The following is an 18693-nucleotide window of genomic DNA, read 5'->3' on the forward strand; positions in this document are numbered from 1 at the left end:
CACATTACAGCAGAAAGAGTGTATACATACATGGTTGTCGCCATAATGTTTTGTAGGGGGTGTCGGGCAAATTATATAAGTTGAATAGTAGAAAATTAATAAGTATTAGAGAACCATGGTTAATGAATGTTATTATACAATAATAAATATTATAAACTAACAAAAGTAAATTTTATTCGTAATAATAATAATAATTAATATTATTATTATATAAATGGGGACGCTCGATCCACCAAACGAGTGAACTGCAGGACAACTATTTGCAGTTAGTATCTGATATGCATTTTGATATTAACTTTTGCGCGTCTCGTTCAAGAAAGGGCTTTAAATGTTAGGGGAATTATGTTTTCATAAAGTTTGTTGTGTGACCTCTCACCTACAACTGTAATTCTTAGAGTTTTGAAAACTGTAGAACCAACTGTTCTTTGTATGAAATGGTAGAATATAACCTTGTTCGTGTATTTTTCATTCAATGTTTTCCATCCAATGCATTTTAACTTTGATTATTATCTTCGAATACTAACTAAATGAACTTTATTTCTGTTCATAACAATAAGAGTAACAAACTTTCGACTTTCTTGTATCTTTAAATAAACAATGTCAATTTCCAGGGGGGTCCACCGACTCGTTCGAACCCCCTCCCGACGCCCATGTATACATAATATGTAAGTAATAACGTGTCATACAGTGGTGTGCCCAGGAGGTTGGTGGGAGACATAATCCCCCTTCGGCCCAGTATTCCTAAGAAAAAGAACGTCAAAAGCAGGAAAATATGATAAAATGAGGACGGACTACTAAAAAAATCCATGGGAACATCACTTGTATCACAATAATAAAACTTAAAACAGAGCCTCCCCGACGGCGCAGTGGTTGCGCTTTGTAATCAAGGGTTCCCGGGTTCGATACCCGGTGGAGGCACATAGTGGTTCGGATCCCACTTTAAACTGTAGGTACAGTCCCGATTAGCCTTATTGTGCATAAAGTAGACGAACCACCAATAAAACTTAAAACATGTTCTTGTGTTCGTAATGTGCACAATGTATACGATTTACTTCTGTGCTGTGTACAAATATCAGTAGAGTTACTTTTCAAAAAGCTTTATTTTCACCCCAATTTCTATTCAAAAGCCGCCAATTTATTGAATGTAGTTGTAAAATTTGTGAAACAGCTCACTTGAATTACTGTGTAAATAATTTGGCAGTTGCAAACACTGGTAGCGGTCAACACTTCTGACTAAATTTAAGCTGGACCATTACCTTCTCAATCTGAAAGCCTCATGGCTTGCTCCGGTCACGTGACTAAGCGTCATCAACTGGAGGCGAGATAGCCGCCATGTCTGATTTGCTTCTTCGGAATCAATGTTGGACCTTTCTAGTGAATATGGAATTGTAATGTAATGCTAATTTAGGAACTGTAATCGAGTTTACATGACGTGTAAATATGCTTAAATGTGCAAGAGGTATGGTGTATAAGTGTTGTGTGCTCAATTACAGAGGCAATTATGATGAAAAAGGTAAGAGTAACGTTCACATTTCTTCAAGATGTTGCTGAAAATGAGAAATGTTTAGGGCAATTCCATTTGATTCGGTCCCTACGAAAAGATACAAGTTAAGTAACAAAGGTTTTATACTCATAAATAAATAAATAACAAATAGTTCATGATGTAAAGATTTCATATGTACGGAATAGGCATATAATATACTCTTAAATGTGGTCATGTTTTATCTCTTGTCAACATTTTTTTTTAGAAATATCAAATAATTTACCCTGAATTAAAAACGTTGGTTAACGTTAAGATTATTGTTTATGATTGCAAATTAATTTGTTTCAAGATTTAGCCAACGTTTAAAATATTACGTTCGTGTCTACTAAAGCAATTTGTTAGTCAAAATTTTATGCAAGCATTCGATAAAATTTTCAGTTTCAAAATGTGCTTAATGAAAGAAAGCTATACAACGGGGTAAAGTTAAGTGTACATTTACATTCTTATTTTATCCCGCTTTATGGTTATCGGAAGATATGTTATGTTGTACATTCAAATACAAGGGTGCGATGTTTTACAAGAACTTCGATGAAATATTCGTGTGAAAAACTATCCAAGAATATATTACCATAGATATTACTTATGTCTCAAATACAACTCACACAGAAAGCATTTTGTTACCTAGCTATGTTAATATGAACTACAAATGGATTAAATTTTATAAAACTGTTTCATATGAACTGCTTTTTATTTTTTGTCTATGTGAAGCTTCAATGTTCGTAACTTCGATTATTAAATCAGTGATAATGTTTATCAGTGAAATTGTTTCATAATTTTTTTAACATTCTTCACGATGCTATTAACAGAATGTAAAAACAGTGTAAGGAAATATTCAAAATGTTTATATCCCAAGTGAACGCTAAGATCGAAATATTAATCTGCTTTTTTCAATGAAACTTGTAAGTTTTAGTGACAAGTTATTGTCACAGATCTTACTAAGGACAATGAAAAGATTCAATTTGTATATTATATTTCGTTCAATATAGTCAATAGGATCGAAATTACAATATGACAAATGATTTAGGTTTAGTCTTTATTCACAGAAATGTAACATTGCCCTTGTACCAACTTGTTTAAATTTTGCTGCCAGGACATATAAATTAAGCTTTTGTATTGAGATTGTATAGCTAAGCAGAATATCTGCATTATCTGGTTGATTAATTTTGGGTAAAGTTAAAGACAATTAATTAATTAGGTAAATTGGAAAGTTTACGGTCAACCTAACATGTTTTTTTTATTTAATCAATTGATTTTACATACAAAAGTTCATACAAAAGCGGTTACGAGTTTTACTGTAGCTGACAAATATTCCCGATAATATTTTTCAAAGATATACAATGTTTAAATTTTTCCGCCAGGAAGTTTCTAACGGTTATCAACTCTTTCTTTGTGCTATGGTAGGAATTTTTGTGGTGGCCTGAATGAAAATTTTGGTGTAAATATTCAATATTATACATTTTCTTCTATATTCGTCGGGAGGGTAAATGTCAAAATTTAACTTCATAAAAGAAAAAAATATACCTTAATTATCTACGGTAAAATTACGACAAGGGGTTGACAGTGTTAAGACGATCGCCTCCAGATGATGACGTCTTGACTGAGCGCTGTGGCCTGAAACTCAAGATGGTCTTGGCAGGACGCAGGATGTAGACCAAGGTCCGTCGAATCTTCCCTCCCTCCATAGAAAAAACTCTTCACAGGGGTGCAGATTTTTTTTACTGATTTTACAATTCGCGAAATCTAAAATAATTTGTAATATAAAATGAAATATATGGAATTTAGAACAGTGATAATAACTTCTTTTAGTTATTTTATAACTAAGAATTATTATTATTATTATATTCGCGATATTGTTTACGTGTTCATGAAGACAAATATTCGTTATTAGTCTTTGCTGGCAATGTATCCTTCTGCTTTCGGTTGAGCGCGGCTATTTTCTGGGAATCACGCAAACTCAGAAAGCAGAGCTTTTTGTAGAAGTGTTGTGGACGGTTTCCAACCGAATTTCACACTTTGCTATGTGACTTGTGCTTGCATTGCTTGTATTCTATGCTTGTACCATATATCTTCGACTCTGCATGGGTGTATATGCGCTTGAGAAGACGGATCATTGTTGTTGGCGTGGCGCGTCGTTGTAACTCCACCCATGATCACCGTATTTTTTAGTCCACATCACGTATGCAGTTTGTCTGATGCAGTACCGTCCGTTTTTTTCTTGTGTTTATTCTTATTTTTATAATGGACAAAAATCATATTAGGTAGAATTGCTTATTAATGATAAATGTGCAGATTTGTACTGAGTTGTCGGTTTCCTGTCCCCCTAACGGCAGAGTAGTGTAACATGGCGGAGAACCCGCAAAGGTGATAGCTGTTCGTTCGCAAGTGTTGTTTTCGAAAAGTGTGTGTCTTGAAATTACAGGAGCATGGAAATTGTGTGATTATTTAAGGTAAGCAATGCTATGTCGTTCACTTGAATAATAATTCATTTGAAACATTTTAAAATGAGAAAGTGATATAGTAAGCTGACCTCTGCATACAGCCTCTTTCCATTTAACCTTGCTGTAAGTTTGCCAATGCGATATATTTAAATGTACTTGAATATGGAAGCAAACGCAGCCTAATTGTGTGCTGGTTTATGTTTATAAATTATGAACATATATAGGCAACAATCTTACAGCAGCTTCTATACGGTTCTTACTGGTTTTATATTAAAAATACATGAGGTTATGTATGATCCCATCAAAGTTGGAGTGTTTGTAGGTAATAACTGGTGCAAATACAGAGATTAATTGAAATTTGAAATATCTTATGAATTTTGTTGTGATTATTTATAATTCATTTACTAGAAATAGAGGGCTGAAACTTATCCTGTACCCGAATTGCAGACACCAGCTGCATATCTATGTGTAAACACCAGGTGCATGCAACATTTCGTCGGAATAGTCTCCCTTTTTTACGTTCTGAAGCTTCTTGTTTATTTCACAGTGGTACATATTATTTAGAATTCTAATTTTAGAGAACATGTACTATTGTAGCAGATGTGCATTATGTTCTTTACGCGAGTAGTTTGTTTACACATAATGAAGTTTTTGCAGTAACATGGGTGAATATTGCTTTTGACATGTTGAACCGTTTTAATTATGATGTTTAATTCGAAAGTTCGAACCACTTGCTATTGCGAATCAAACTCCCCAGTCAAGGTAACCTGTGTAGAGTTACAATATCCTCTACAACTGGAACTTTCTCCTCACGCGGGCGGCAGCAGCCCGAGGTAAACGAAGCTGTGCTGCTAAGTCGTAGCAAACGTAAAACGTGATTTGTTTTAAAGGATTTTTTTTACTAAATTGAGAGAAATTAGCACATAACATTGATATTGTGAAAAGAGCTGCAAAATAATAAATTGTCAGGGATCCAAGGGGTTCAATATATATATTTCAAGGAAGTCCAGGGTTCGATCCTTGGTGGAAGCAGATTACACAGTTGTTGGTAACACACTTTAAACTGTACGTTCAGTTCCGATTAGCCTGTCCAAGCGTAAATTAGACTTGAAATATAAACCTTGACGAAAAAAAGTCTTTTAAACATTATTGTTGGCAATTGTTTCACTTATTTCTTGAATAGTGGATGTGTAGGATCAATTTTCGTTTTTCATTAGCACTCTGAAACTTGACCTTAATAAAATTAAGAGAGTGGGGTGTAGGTGACATTTTCCTTTTTTTATACAGAAAGTAAATATGCTCGGGATGGTCCACTAGGACATCTCCACTTACTGACAAGGTTGAAGAAATAATGCAATTGGATACCCAGCAGCAATATTGGACTGGGGGTGTAGAGAACATGGTGCTGATCTCACAATCTCCACAAATGATTGAGATCGTGAATGTGTAAGGCCCAACCTCCATTCCACCCCGTATGCCTCTTTTCATGTTGCAATTTTCATAGGACAGCTTTACTTTTTCTAAAATGATTTCCATGCACTACTGTTCCTCGGCATTTTCATTCCTAAACCAAGATTATCATGGAGACCTAATGTGTACAGGTCGTTTATGTTCTGTTCTGGTGCCTAACCTGTCTTTGACATTTTGCTGATTTTGAACATCCTATATAACATTTATTGACTATTTATTCTGGAGGATTGGATGTTATATGGCACCTTCCAGAAGAGGAGTTAACAGTAACCACTTAACATGCTTGGCTACCAAGCCAATCCCTTAAGCTTAAGGTATGTAATATGCAATCATGGACATCCGCAGGATTTTTTCCAAGGAGGGGCAAGCAAGGTAATTTTTTCCAGGGGGGCAAAGGATGCATATTTTCCCCCAAAATATTGATGCCCCCCTCAAAAAGACTATTTCAGTCTGAAATTATTATGTTTTTTCAACAAATTTATAATAATTAATGTGCCTGAAATGAAATTATGTGTGAAATATATAATTTTAAGGTAATTTTAATTTTCCAGGGGGGGTCATAGCCCCTCTTCCTTCCGGACGTCCATGTATGCAATGTGTGCCCAATTGACATTCCATATAACATTCACTTCGATGATAAGCAATGCATTGATTTTAGCACAGTCTTCGTAAGGTCATTCAAAACAGATAGTTAGCACTAAAGGGTGTTTCAGAGGCTACGTGGCTTTACCAACCAGGTCAGTGAATCGATCACCATAGTTTCCTGAACCACTCCTTGTGAGGGCCAGTGGTGGTGAGCCTATGGGTGTGCACATCATACAGTAGAAGCACTATCACCCCTCCCAGTTACTTTTACCTGATTTTGTCTACATAATGTATGCAATTTGTTACCAGTGCAACTGTTCCACAGTATTATTTCGTGGCTTAACAGGGAGCATGGTTTTCGAGAGTAGAGGAGGAGCATGGACATGTAATGTGTGATAAACATGTGCCATATTTGTATATGATGCATATTGCACCATTCACTCTCCTGCTGCCTCGTAGATTTGAAAACTCTACAATAGCACCGGCTGTTTTTCTCTTCATGGGACAGCCTTGTACCACTGAGCTTTCCCTTTTCTAAGAAAAATCACTCAATTTGCAGTCATGTGTAGATTGACCTCGACTTATTATATAGTCTCGAATGGAACATAGTTGCAACACAGTATAATGGACGATAGTTGCTCACAATTATTTGTGGGAGAGGAACCCTTGCAAAGGCCAACGAGTTAAGCCAGAAGAGCCTATCTTCTTTCTCTACTTACTTGCTGAAAACATTGGCAAGGTAACATTTGATATTGGAAGGATGAAAAATTAGGATAATAATTAATTGCATTACAGATTTATTTGGATGTGCAACTGTATCAATCTTGTTTCAAAACATCATTAAACTTCAGGTGCCGATTGCGTTAACATGTATGAATCATAAATAAAGTGTGTGCATCGAAGGTGGCTAGTTTGAACACCTTTTATAAATCTGGTTAGTAAATCATTTTTTAAAATAATTATGGAAACTGTTGTGTATTTGCTTCATTGAGACATTATGATGCCGACAAACAGCCGCGAGTGCCTCGCTTGCTGATGAGGCAAACATTAACATGGCAGTCTACACTTCAATGGATCACATTGTACATTTTTAAGATTCTCACCTGCCTGGAAATCATGGTAAAGTCATGGAAATCAACCTGTGAGTGAAAACGACATTTATCCAAGAAACCACAAAAGTCCAGGAGAATCATGTTTTTTTTTTTTGTTCTTGAGACTTTAGGAATGATAGTTTTTAGACTTTTTCTTGAACCAACTTCTTAATGGGAGATATTCTCTATAGAAATGGTTTTGCAATTTAGGTTTGTTTATATATTTTGAACAATGTTGAATAAAGTGTATTATCTTGAATAGCAAATGCAGTTTATTGGTTAAAACTTTATTAGAATGTGTAAATCCCAATGAATGGTCGAAGTTTGTTTTATAATTTCCTGGAAAACTTGGAAGTTGGGGAATTAATTTTTCCAAAATGCATGTGAACTCTTTCTTTTCTCCATAGAAACATTTTCAGTGATGTTCACATATTGCAAAGAAATTTAGAAATAGTTACAAAAATCTGTGATCATATTTATTGAATCTCTTTTGAATGATTAAAACCCAGTTACCTCTATTAAAATGTTATTTTTATTTTCTTTCCAGGTGTGAGTGTGGCTAATTGCCTACCAAAGTGTGAGTGTTATTGTGTTTTGTGAATATCCCTCTACCTTTCACCATGTCTGGAGGTGGTAATATGGATATCTTCCTTCAGCTTCTGTCTACAACAGACCCAAAGAAGAAACTCAGTATAGGAAATGACATTATTAATTTCCTGAGCAACCCCGAAAACTCTATAGAATGCTCAGACATTGGGCAGTTTATTGATGGACTGGTTCCATGGATTCAGAGCAGCAACTCTAAGGTAGGTGACAAATATAGTACATATTGTTTAATTTTTAATTTCTGTAGGTTCTTGAAAGAACCAACTGTGGTATATTGTGTATGCATTTTTCTACATTTTTGTTTGTTTTTGTTTTATTTTTCAAATACAGGGACCGGCATAAAAAGCTTACGGTTTTGAAATGTGTATATAAATAAAACAATTAATGTAATGCAAGGTTTAATAATCAAAATTGCTGCAAAAATAATTGCTATTTTCAGTGCTTACATTAATTTTTCATTGTTTTGAAAGTTGTGTCCGATAAATGACTGACATTAGGATTGTGTCATCATTCAGGATGTTCAAAATGGACTGTGCACACTCCCTTCGGGTTTGGAAGTCACATTCACTCAACTCTTGCACTGTTACCATTTTGTTTGGGAAATGCAGATCCAAGTGCAGCATCCTTCTAACCCTACGGTCTGACATGCCCAAAGCAGCGGCAGGGGACATGGGCTCCTGATAACTGACCGACGGAAAGCATCCACATTTTCTGGTGTACAAACAGTACACGGACGGCCTGTGGGTTTCTTTTTCAGACTTGACCCCGTCTCTCGAAGAGTTCTGACCCAAAGCAGTATCGTATTCCTACTCGATACACGACAGTGACATCGACATGGTGGTTTAGACAATAGACTCACTATTTTTAAAATAGACTTCTTAACACAAAAGCACCGTGTCACCTAGTCCACTGCTCCATCTTAACTGAAATGGCATTGAGCGACGAAGCCAATGAGCACTGCCCACTCTGCCCTTGAAAGACCTCTCAACAATCCAGTTGTGTCAAAGGTAAACACCATTTTTGAACCATTTGAACAACAATTAATGATCTCAAGTTAGCTATTCCCAACGAAATAGCGGCAATTCCGAATGAAATGCTCATGAGGGCGATGTCCAACTTAAAGGCAAGGCTACATGAATGTGTAAGGAGGTCACCATTTATCGGACACAATTTTCAAAATAAAGAAAAATTAATGTAAGCACTGAATATGGCAATTATGATTAATAAACCTTTGCATTACATTAATTGTTTTATTTATATAGCCTACACATTTCAAAACCGTCAGCTTTTTCTGCTGGTCCCTGTATAATAACAATAACACATGGTGAATAACGAGCTTGTAAACGCCAGGGCCTACCTACCGACTGCTGGCCTACTCCCACATTCCTCAGCAGAGGTAGGCGATCATTCAACCAGTTACAGGGTGACGTGTGATCAGCACAAGGAACCCCCATCATTTTTGTAGGTTGTCCATGACCAGATTACACTACTCATTCATAGCTCCTCAATTTCGTTACGATGATGGGTCACTAATCCCATACACTGGCTGAAATCTCAGGAGAAATGTTGTCACGCTACACCCCAGGGGGACTCGAACCAGTGTGCATCCCGCAGTCCAAGCCCAAAGCCTGACACCTTTGACTGCACTGCAGGACTTTTAAAGTACGAGGGCAAATCAAAAAGTCTTTGCACCTATTTTTTTTCTAGCTTGTTATAAGTGTTATTACAAAAGCGAGATATACGAGCGATGCAGTAGGCTTCTCTTGGAATGGCCCTATTGTAACTTCCGATTTCTTACATGACACGGCACTGTTATCAGTTGGCAAAGATGGCCGGAGTTCTCAGGAAGTCCATGCCATATGAGCAGTGCAGTGTTATTTGTTTTTTATGGTGCAAAGGACAAACAGCCAGAGATATCCACAGGGAAATGGGAAAATTTAAATTTTAGAAATCAATCCAATTTGGAGAGCCCAATAACACAGTGCTGTGGGTAAAAAAAATTGTAAAATGTAGTACTCATCTTACCATCTGTGAATTTTTTTTTTTAGTTCAGTAGCTATTTTGGAAAGATAATAAGTGAATTGCATAATAATAAAAAAAAGCATGATAGGTGCCAATATTTTTTTTTGTGGATACTACTGCATGTAGATAATGGTGTACTACTGTCGCAAATCATTTTTTATGCTGTGCGCTAAATAGAGTCCATCAGAGGTGGACAAAAAAATACATTGAGATAACAAAAATGATAGATAAAAAAATAATGATAGTTGAGTTGTCTTTTGTCGTACATAAATTCAAGTAACCAGATTACTTAGTCATTGCTTGCACCAATAGCTTACTTATGAATACATAGTACTTTTTTTGCTGTGGTGTAATACATATTAATTATTTTTTAACTATACTTAGCACCATTGTAGGTACGTAATAGTTGTACATTTTGCCATTTTTCTATTCACTTCAGATTAATGTGGGAGCCACAGGGGCTTTGTATTAAATTACCATATACCGTATTTTACTGTGCCAAATTTTTCTGCAAATAAAGTAGCGTGACCACTATGTGAAGTTTTTTTAAAATTGTGCTGGTATTACCAGTACTTAAAAATCATGTCCAGAATACCTGCAAATATACATTAAAATTGAATGTAGTGCAAATTGATGTACACTATTATTTCGTGTCATTTTAGCAAATTTTTTTCCTGCCAGGAAAAAGCTACGGTAGCTCATTCATTAGGACGTGTGACTATCATGCGAGAGATCTGGGTTTGATCCCTGGCAGGAAAGAACAGGGAGTTTTTCCACCTGATCAAGCAGCTCCGGCACCCACCCAGCAACGTATAAAGTGTGTATCTGGAGGAAACTGGAGCTTAAAAGCAGCCCGTGGTGTGGTGCTGATCGCATCACCCCAATATTCGGCCTTGATAAAGTGTGGGGTTCTAACTCCACACCCCCTATATGCCTTCATGGCATGGTGCAAAGCACAGGGGAGCACTTTACTTTTAACTTTACATCAGTTATTGATTTGTGCATTATAGTCGAAATATCACACTTGGACTAAAATTCTTCTGTGTCCAAAGATTCCGTGCTTCTCTCATTAGTTTTGTTATCTGATGTGCTGATGAGAAGATTATGTGGTGAAATTCGGTATTCAGTAGATTAATAAAGATGGCAGATATGCACAAAATTTAATGACATATAATGTCTATTTCTCTTATTTCTTAAATTCAGAATAAAATTATGTAAAAATAACATTTTCTGCTAGCTTGTCATAGCCAGTAAGAGGCATACTAGTATCTCTTCCCATCCATTTAAACCCTGTGCATGGTAAAACTAAGATTTCTGATGTCAGTTGTCACTTTAAAATGCCCAGTGTATTGTTTTAGGAGGATTTTATGACAAATCTTTAGGATTGATAAGGCTGCCTACTTTGAACTTAGGCTATATTTATCTTAGCAAATAGATTGTATTTTTCACATTTTTTGCATTATTCTCAGCATAGCTACAAAACTTCTGGGTTCCTATTCTTGTAAGGAATGGATGTTTATTTGCCCTCATCTGACACATCATAACTAAGCAGTGAAATATGTTGGAATTAACGTAAAATTACTTCAAAGAGAAATAAGCAATGAACTACACACAACATTTTATGCAGTAGTACAATGACTCAGTGCTGCGGCTGTAAATTATGTCATGAGGTATATAACCCATGGCCAACAGCCCATTGAAGCCCCAGGCCTACCTACCGACTGCCAGCCTCTCACCCAGCTGACCCTACTGACTCACTCACCCAACGTGGGAGATTATGTAACCAGTTACGGGCTGATGTGTGGTGTCAGCACAATGAACCCCCCAGTCATTTTCATGACCGGGTTACATTACCCATTCATAGCTCCCCAATTTCCTCAGAATGGTGTGTTTGTCATCGGTGCCATACACAGGCTAAAATCTCAAGAGAAAAATTGTTACACTTCTCCCAGGAGACTCGAACCTGTGCTCATCCCATAGCCAGAGCTCAAAGTATGACTCCTTAGACTGTACAGCCACAGTGCAAGACCATGAGGTATATAAATGCATTATATCACTTGATTATTCATTTGGTATCATACTGACAGTCTGATTAAATTGTTCATATTACAAAAATTTAACTTAACCTGTGCTGCAAAAGCCCTTGATAATCCAACCAGTTACAGGGGGTCGTCATCACAACAAACTCCCAGTCGTTGTTGTGGGTTTCCATGACCTGTTTGCACTATTCATTCGTAGCTCCCCAATTTCCTCATGATGGTGGGTGGCCACTGGCCCCATACACAGGTCAAATCTCAGGAGAAAAGTTATGCTTCCCCCAGGAGACTCGAACCTGCGCACATCGTACCGTAGCCCAAATCTTATGCCTTTCACCACATGATCACGGTGTGGGACGTTACAATAACTTAAGCGTGAAAATATTACCAAATTGGAGTATGAGTACTTGTGATAACCCTAGTTCAAGCCATTGAATGCGTTCCATAGATACAAAGTCACTAATCATTACCTGCCATGGCTCTACTATCAGAAAAAGAAAGAGCACTTGCTTTGCCAAAATATAGTTAAATTAATACATTTATGAACAAAGAGATTCGAATCTCGTAAGCGTTCCAGCTTACGGCCGCCTCAATTCCTTCGCCGCATCCCCAGCTGTTCTCTCACTTACTCTGGGCCAGCATAATCTGGCCTAAGTGCAGAGGCATGCGCGGAGGCATAAAAAAGTCTCTGCAGTTAACGAGCGAGGAGGTGGGGTTGTAGCCCAGTGGCAGCCATAAGACAGTCAGCCGTGCCAGCTCACGTCGTGGCACGACATGAGAGCTTTCACATTGTGTTGACATAGTTGCAAAGAAGTGACTAATCCTGACTGATTTGTAATACTCGTTGGAGAAGTAATTTGCGAGAAAGATACTTTCCTGCATACTTGGCAAGAACGAACATAATATCTTTCCCAAATTTATATAACCATTTACATAGATGCGTCTAAAGAGCCATCCAGGCTTTTTTGTTATCAATTTCTTCCTTAAGAAAAGATATATCCCTTGCTCTCACGCACACACACACTCATGCGTTGCAACTGACGTTGACAACATTGAAGATATTTATACTGTAAGTACAAAAGAATTACCTAAATATCAAAGGGAATTCGCATCACCAGGGGATTTTTTACTTTAATATTCTTAAAAAAAACACAGAAAATCTATCAGTATAAGAATTTCACTTGGAGATATAATTCAATTTCTTGCATTGAATTCTAAAAATTGTAGATCTACAGTTCATTTAGCCGATGATCATATTTCAGTTGTTAGTAACACCGATCGTTGATGTACCGTCTGCCGTGCTGGGGTTGCAAATTATAAACAAAGCAAGGCGAGAATACCGTGTTTTTCTTTTTAGTGAAATGAAAGTGTCGGATGGTGTGTGAAAGGAAGGGTAGTTAGTAAAGATGAGTCAGATTAGAGCACTATTACATACACAGTTTTCCAAGGAACTATACGATATTAAATTAAAAGTTAAACAACTTGGCTGTCACACGCCAGATTTAAACATAAATTCTATTTAAAAATATAAAAAAAAAAAGAAAATGGTAATGGTGACAGGCGTCGAAATTTTAATAGTCGCATTTATTTCTTAGAAACTCTGGCCGACCTCCGCACAGCATGCTTCGATGCCAGGGATTGCGAGTTCGAATCTCGGCCTAGGCATCGGTGTTCTTTGTGAGTGTTCACTCATCCTTATCTTCCCGATTAGCCAAAAGTAGTACAAATGCGAAGTAAAATAAACCAATCTTAGGAACTCTGAATTTTTGTCTGCAATTTTAGTAATCAAAGTTCCATTAAAATTACCTCTTTCATTAGATTTCTATGACATATGCTAGCAAAAATTTTTCGATTTCTTGATCACGTTGGCACTACCCATCATACTAGCTGCCAGCCGCCACTGTTCCCAAGTATTCTGTCAGCTACTCTCAAGCTCCTTTCACGAAGGTCGAGTGAGTGGTCAGGACCAAATCCATAGATTACATTACCTATGGCAAGGAATAAATGGAGCCAGTGACCAGTTTTACACCCTTGAAGATTTAAACTTTTTTCATTTAATCAACAGATTGTCAGTGTTTAACAAACATAAAAATCATTTCAAGATGCAGGAACCACAAAAAGGCCTAAGTGTCTTGAGATATTTAGACTCAAATGTTTGCTTAAGTTAAAAGAAAACAACAGCAATTTGACAGCCTTAGTCTAACCTTCCTAACCTAGCAGAAACATTAAAATTTCTATCAGTATGAAACTTAACAATTCTAACCAAAGAGAGCCAATTACATGTAGAAGTAAAACAACATATCTTAAAAATATGCAGGGGTGAAAAGGATATTTGTAAATGCATCACAATCTGTATGTGATCAGTGTTTGTCCTATTTATTGTATCCCACAGCATTCTCAGTTTTTTCTACATTATGTATTTGTGTGGGCACCATACGAAATGGAAATCTGGCAGCATTAAATCTAACAAAACATGAAATTACTGCCAGTAGCATCATCATGACATGATAAATAGTAGTACATAAAACCATATACTGCTTTTCTGCAACATCTCTGTAAGCTAAAAACAACATTAGGATAAGCATATTACAGTATGTACTTTACGAACATAATGTTGATGACTTCAACTTTTTTCTTTAAAGTCAGTCATTTGCGTTTCTGCGACATCGTAGCAGAAGTGACACACACTTCTCAAGATAGCCACAATTAATACTGTCTGCACTTCTAAAAAGACATACGTTCGTTACAACATGAAACAATACACGCTAGTTCGAAATACTGGCCATTTTTGTCGAATTCCAGGAATTGCGACAGTTTTCTTTCAGGCTGTCCATTATTAAGAAGTTTTATTTGCGTTGGGAGGTAGTTTTCAGTGTCTGCGATCGTTATTGAGAAGTATTATTGCCATTAAACCCCATGTAGTTCTGTCGTGGAATTGGAAAATGTCCATAATTTAGAGGTGTCCGCTATTTTACTGTATTAGGATTGGTTTCTGTAAAACTTTATTCCCATGCAGATTAGAAGTTAATTTATAATGTCAAGTAATGGTGAAAACGTTAGAAATTACACTTTGCGCCAGATTCTTAACCATTTCATACCAATGACAATTTGTTGTATTTGAAAGTAACAGTGTTGTTGGGAAGGAACTCTTTAATGGTGTGAATTAGTGAATATTATTTGGGGGCAGCATGGGACCTATGTATTTATCACACTTCAAGACTACCTAGATTTTAAAAAGTGTATACTGTGTTGTATCTTCTGAAGTTTTGGCACATGTATTTACAGTGATGCCGAAGTGCAAATGAATAACTTTAAATAGAAACAGAAATTGAAATAAGAGAAAGTTAGTGTTTGAGACATGACTTGACAGATTGCAAAATTGTGACACTTTAGGAGACATGTTTTTAAATCCTCCTTAAATTGTGGACTGAATATGGAAACTGTACTAGTAAAACTCGCTTTTTCCAACATGCTCGACTTGAAAATTAAGCATTGAAATTATAAATGTTTTTTCATGTGCGTTGAAAAAATTGCTTATTTCAAATCATTTGGATCTATCCAAAAGTAGTTAAATAAGAGAACATGTAAAATTGTAGTTACATTTGAAATACATATCTACAGGGCCTCCACGATGGCGCTGTGGTAGCGTCGTCGCCTTGTAATCAAGGGTTCCTGGGTTCGATACCCGGTGGAGGCACATAATGGTTCGGATTCCATTTTAAACTGTAGTTCCATTCCCGATTAGCCTTACTGTGCACAAAGTGGACTTAAAACATGAACTTAAACCAAACTAAATACATATCTACAATTTACATTAAACGTGGAAGAAATACAAAATCTTCATAAAGTTAAAGTTCTTAGCTGTATCATGTGATGTGTGTACATTTCATTTATAAATATTTAAGGCCGTACTAAAGGCAATTTTGTGGTAATTTTTCGCTAACAGATGTCAGCACAGTTTGCCATGGCAACCGAGGGCCATGTTGCCAGATCTCCGCATAATCAAGGTAGATACATACAGGTTGGTCGATTAGGGTACTCCTTGATGGGATATGACGTCACGTTGGTTAGCAGATTTTATTGAAAAATTTAAGTAGATGTGGAGCAACGTAATTGTTTATCATGAGATTTTAGTTGTATGTTCTTATTGAAAAAAAAATACAACAATTTATCAGCAATGCAAGATAGTAATAGTCGTAATAGTAATATAAAATCCCTTGTATTGTATTACGTATTTCGTTTAATATTTCGAAAGCAGAAGAGAACATACAAAGATAGCTGTAGTTAATTCAAACACGAAATGCATAAAATAAGAAGAGTAATTGAAATAATTGAAAACATGTTGCAATTAAGTTTGAAGCGAATGCTGCATTGACTGTAAAATTCACTTTATATGACAGTACTTGAACATATTTATATCTTTTATCGGTGACGTTAGTAGATTTTCTTCATAAATTTGCAGAATTTCAGTGAACATCTTGTAAATATTTATAAATATTAGCGCTCTCTAACGATCCTCAATCTTTTATCCTTCAAGTGAATAAACATGTAGGCTAATTCTGCACCCTTATTTTTACTGAGTTTTGATATCGCGATTTTGAAAGAAAAATGTCAGAAGAATCCTGGATACACAATAGAAGACATATTTGTTATTTTTATAATAGTGTAATATTAAATACAGTTTTGTAGCGCATCTAATTTATTTGCATGACATGTCACCACACAATGTCCTGTTTCATAGTTCTTTACGGATTTGGTCTATTCTGGTTTTCAGTTCTGCAGCTGATGTAGAATCTTTGGAAGTATCAGTAACATTTTCAAGTAACAGTAACTGTAAACTACTTACGTTATGAAATTAGTAATTGTAACTCAGTTATTTTTCCACCTAACTAGTAAGTTGTATAATTACTTTACTGCATGGAAAGAAATATTAAATTGAACCAAATGTTCTTCTCAAAGAATGGGTAAATTGACGATTATTAAAGCCGGCCCCCGTGGCGGAGTGGTTAGCACATCGCGCAACGACGCCAGGGGTCCCGGTTTCGAATCCTGGCCTGGGCATGGATGTTCGTGAGTGTCCATTCATCAATTTCATCATATCCACTCATCTCTATCATCGTAAACTAGCCAAAAGTGACACAAAAAGCGAAGTAAAATAAAGCAAATCAATCAATCAATCAATTGATGATTTGTAAAATCTCGAGACCATGAGGACAATTTTGTATATTTTTCGTCAAGAGCCAGGATGTATCCCAAGTATATTTTTATTACAACACTTACCATATAAGACTACATACATAATCTCCAACAATCCTCATGGACAGTAATTTTATAGTTCAACAAAAATTCTAAAAAATATTTGGTTTGCTCAACAAAATGAAATGAAATGTTAATCGTCATTGCTTTGTAACAGAAGATTACTGTGAATTTTATTGCCTCAATGTTTGTACATGAAATGTAAGAAATAAGTTATAATTTCATGAAAATTAATGCTTAGCATTTAGTGGTCATCGGTGGTGAATAGGACATCGTGCTTGCAACTCATGATCCGAACAACGTCTTACGAGATGAAACAAATTTAGAGTAAAGTAACTGTAATAATAACTATGTCAAGTACTTTCTAAAGAACAGTAATAACAGTAATTATATGCGAATTACTTTCTCAAGTGATTTACTTGGAGTTACTTTTAAAGAGTAACTATTGAAACACTGCTGATATATCATCGAGTTCAGCAACATATTAGTATTAGTGTTGCCCACGAGACGAGACTTTGGCCTGTCTCGTCTCGTGGAGCCTCGTGGAAATGCTGTCTCGTCTCGAAAATATTCGTTTGTCTTATGACACATGGTCAATCTCGTCTCGTCTCGAATTTTTAAAAGCCTGTCCCGTCTCGTCCCGTGGGCAACACTAATTAGTATGAATTGCGAGGGAAGTTGAGTCTCCCCTTGGCAAAGTGGTAACGTAATCGACTTGTAATACAGGAGTCCCAGGTTCGATAGACGGTGAGTGTACATTGATCGTCAAATAAAAATGGGACAACTAGATCCTGAAAGTCTCCCTTCTCTGCAATGCGTCTTGTGTGTTGTCTAAATCTACGGCGATGAGTGATGTAATGGCAAGTTCTGTCACTACCGTTGAGTTAGGCAACACACATAACGCATTGCAGGGATGCAGGTATTTCAGAATATAGGTGTCCCATTTTTATTGCAGGTGACTGTATATAGTGGTTTGGATCTCACTTTAAACTGTAGGTCCAGTCCCAATTAGCCTTTCTGTGTATAAAGAAGATTTAAAAAACATATTTCGAGGGAAGATACAATACAGTAATAAATATCATTAGAATAGAAGTTCAATAGCTTACAAAATAATTGTTTACACGGATACTAAAACTAGATTTTCGGGATATATAAAATCATATTTACGTTGTTGTTTCAATGCATATTTATTATTTTTCTTTATCGTACCCTGCAAAACATTATTGCGTTCTCTGAGAGCAGTGTTGGCGATTGGGTTCCAAAACTGGGAGAGGGCAAGGACACTTTAATTTCCATTGGTAGATGAAGTTTTGTATAGTATTGGGGTAAAAGTGGGGGCCATCCGCCCCTCCCCCTAATTGCCGCCACTGTCTGAGAGATATGCTTTTTGCAAATCATCATCGAATTCAGGAAGAAATTTATTTCCTTAGGATTTTTGAAAATACCTCTAAAAATTTAAACTTGCAAGAATATCAATGAATGCGTACCAATGCTTGACAGACAAGACAAACAACTCACACCCCTGGCACTGTTTTTTTTTCCTCCTGTTTCTCCTAATATACAATTGATGACTACTTGCTATCAGATATTATTAAGGCTTGAAACATAATTTCTTGTGCATATTTTGGACTCTTGATTTCTAGTAA

The 18693-nt window shown here is 36.3% G+C and overlaps 1 protein-coding gene across 7 annotated transcripts in view; it reads left to right on the top strand.

The window, feature by feature from the left end:
* Nucleotides 1-3859: 3859 nt before the first annotated feature.
* chb (CLIP-associating protein) overlaps nucleotides 3860-18693 on the top strand; it is a 391332-nt gene continuing 376498 nt past the window's right edge. For all 7 annotated transcript variants that reach the window (XM_083142339.1, XM_083142344.1, XM_083142341.1 and 4 more), the window contains exons 1-2: nucleotides 3860-3990; nucleotides 7675-7933. In XM_083142339.1, coding sequence (XP_082998465.1) covers nucleotides 7748-7933 — 186 coding nt within the window. In that variant the 5' untranslated portion in view covers nucleotides 3860-3990; nucleotides 7675-7747. The remainder of the gene's footprint in view (nucleotides 3991-7674; nucleotides 7934-18693) is intronic.

This window comes from Lepisma saccharinum, chromosome 21 (assembly GCF_977018435.1).
Source record: "Lepisma saccharinum chromosome 21, izLepSacc3.1, whole genome shotgun sequence".
NCBI lineage: Eukaryota > Metazoa > Arthropoda > Insecta > Zygentoma > Lepismatidae > Lepisma > Lepisma saccharinum.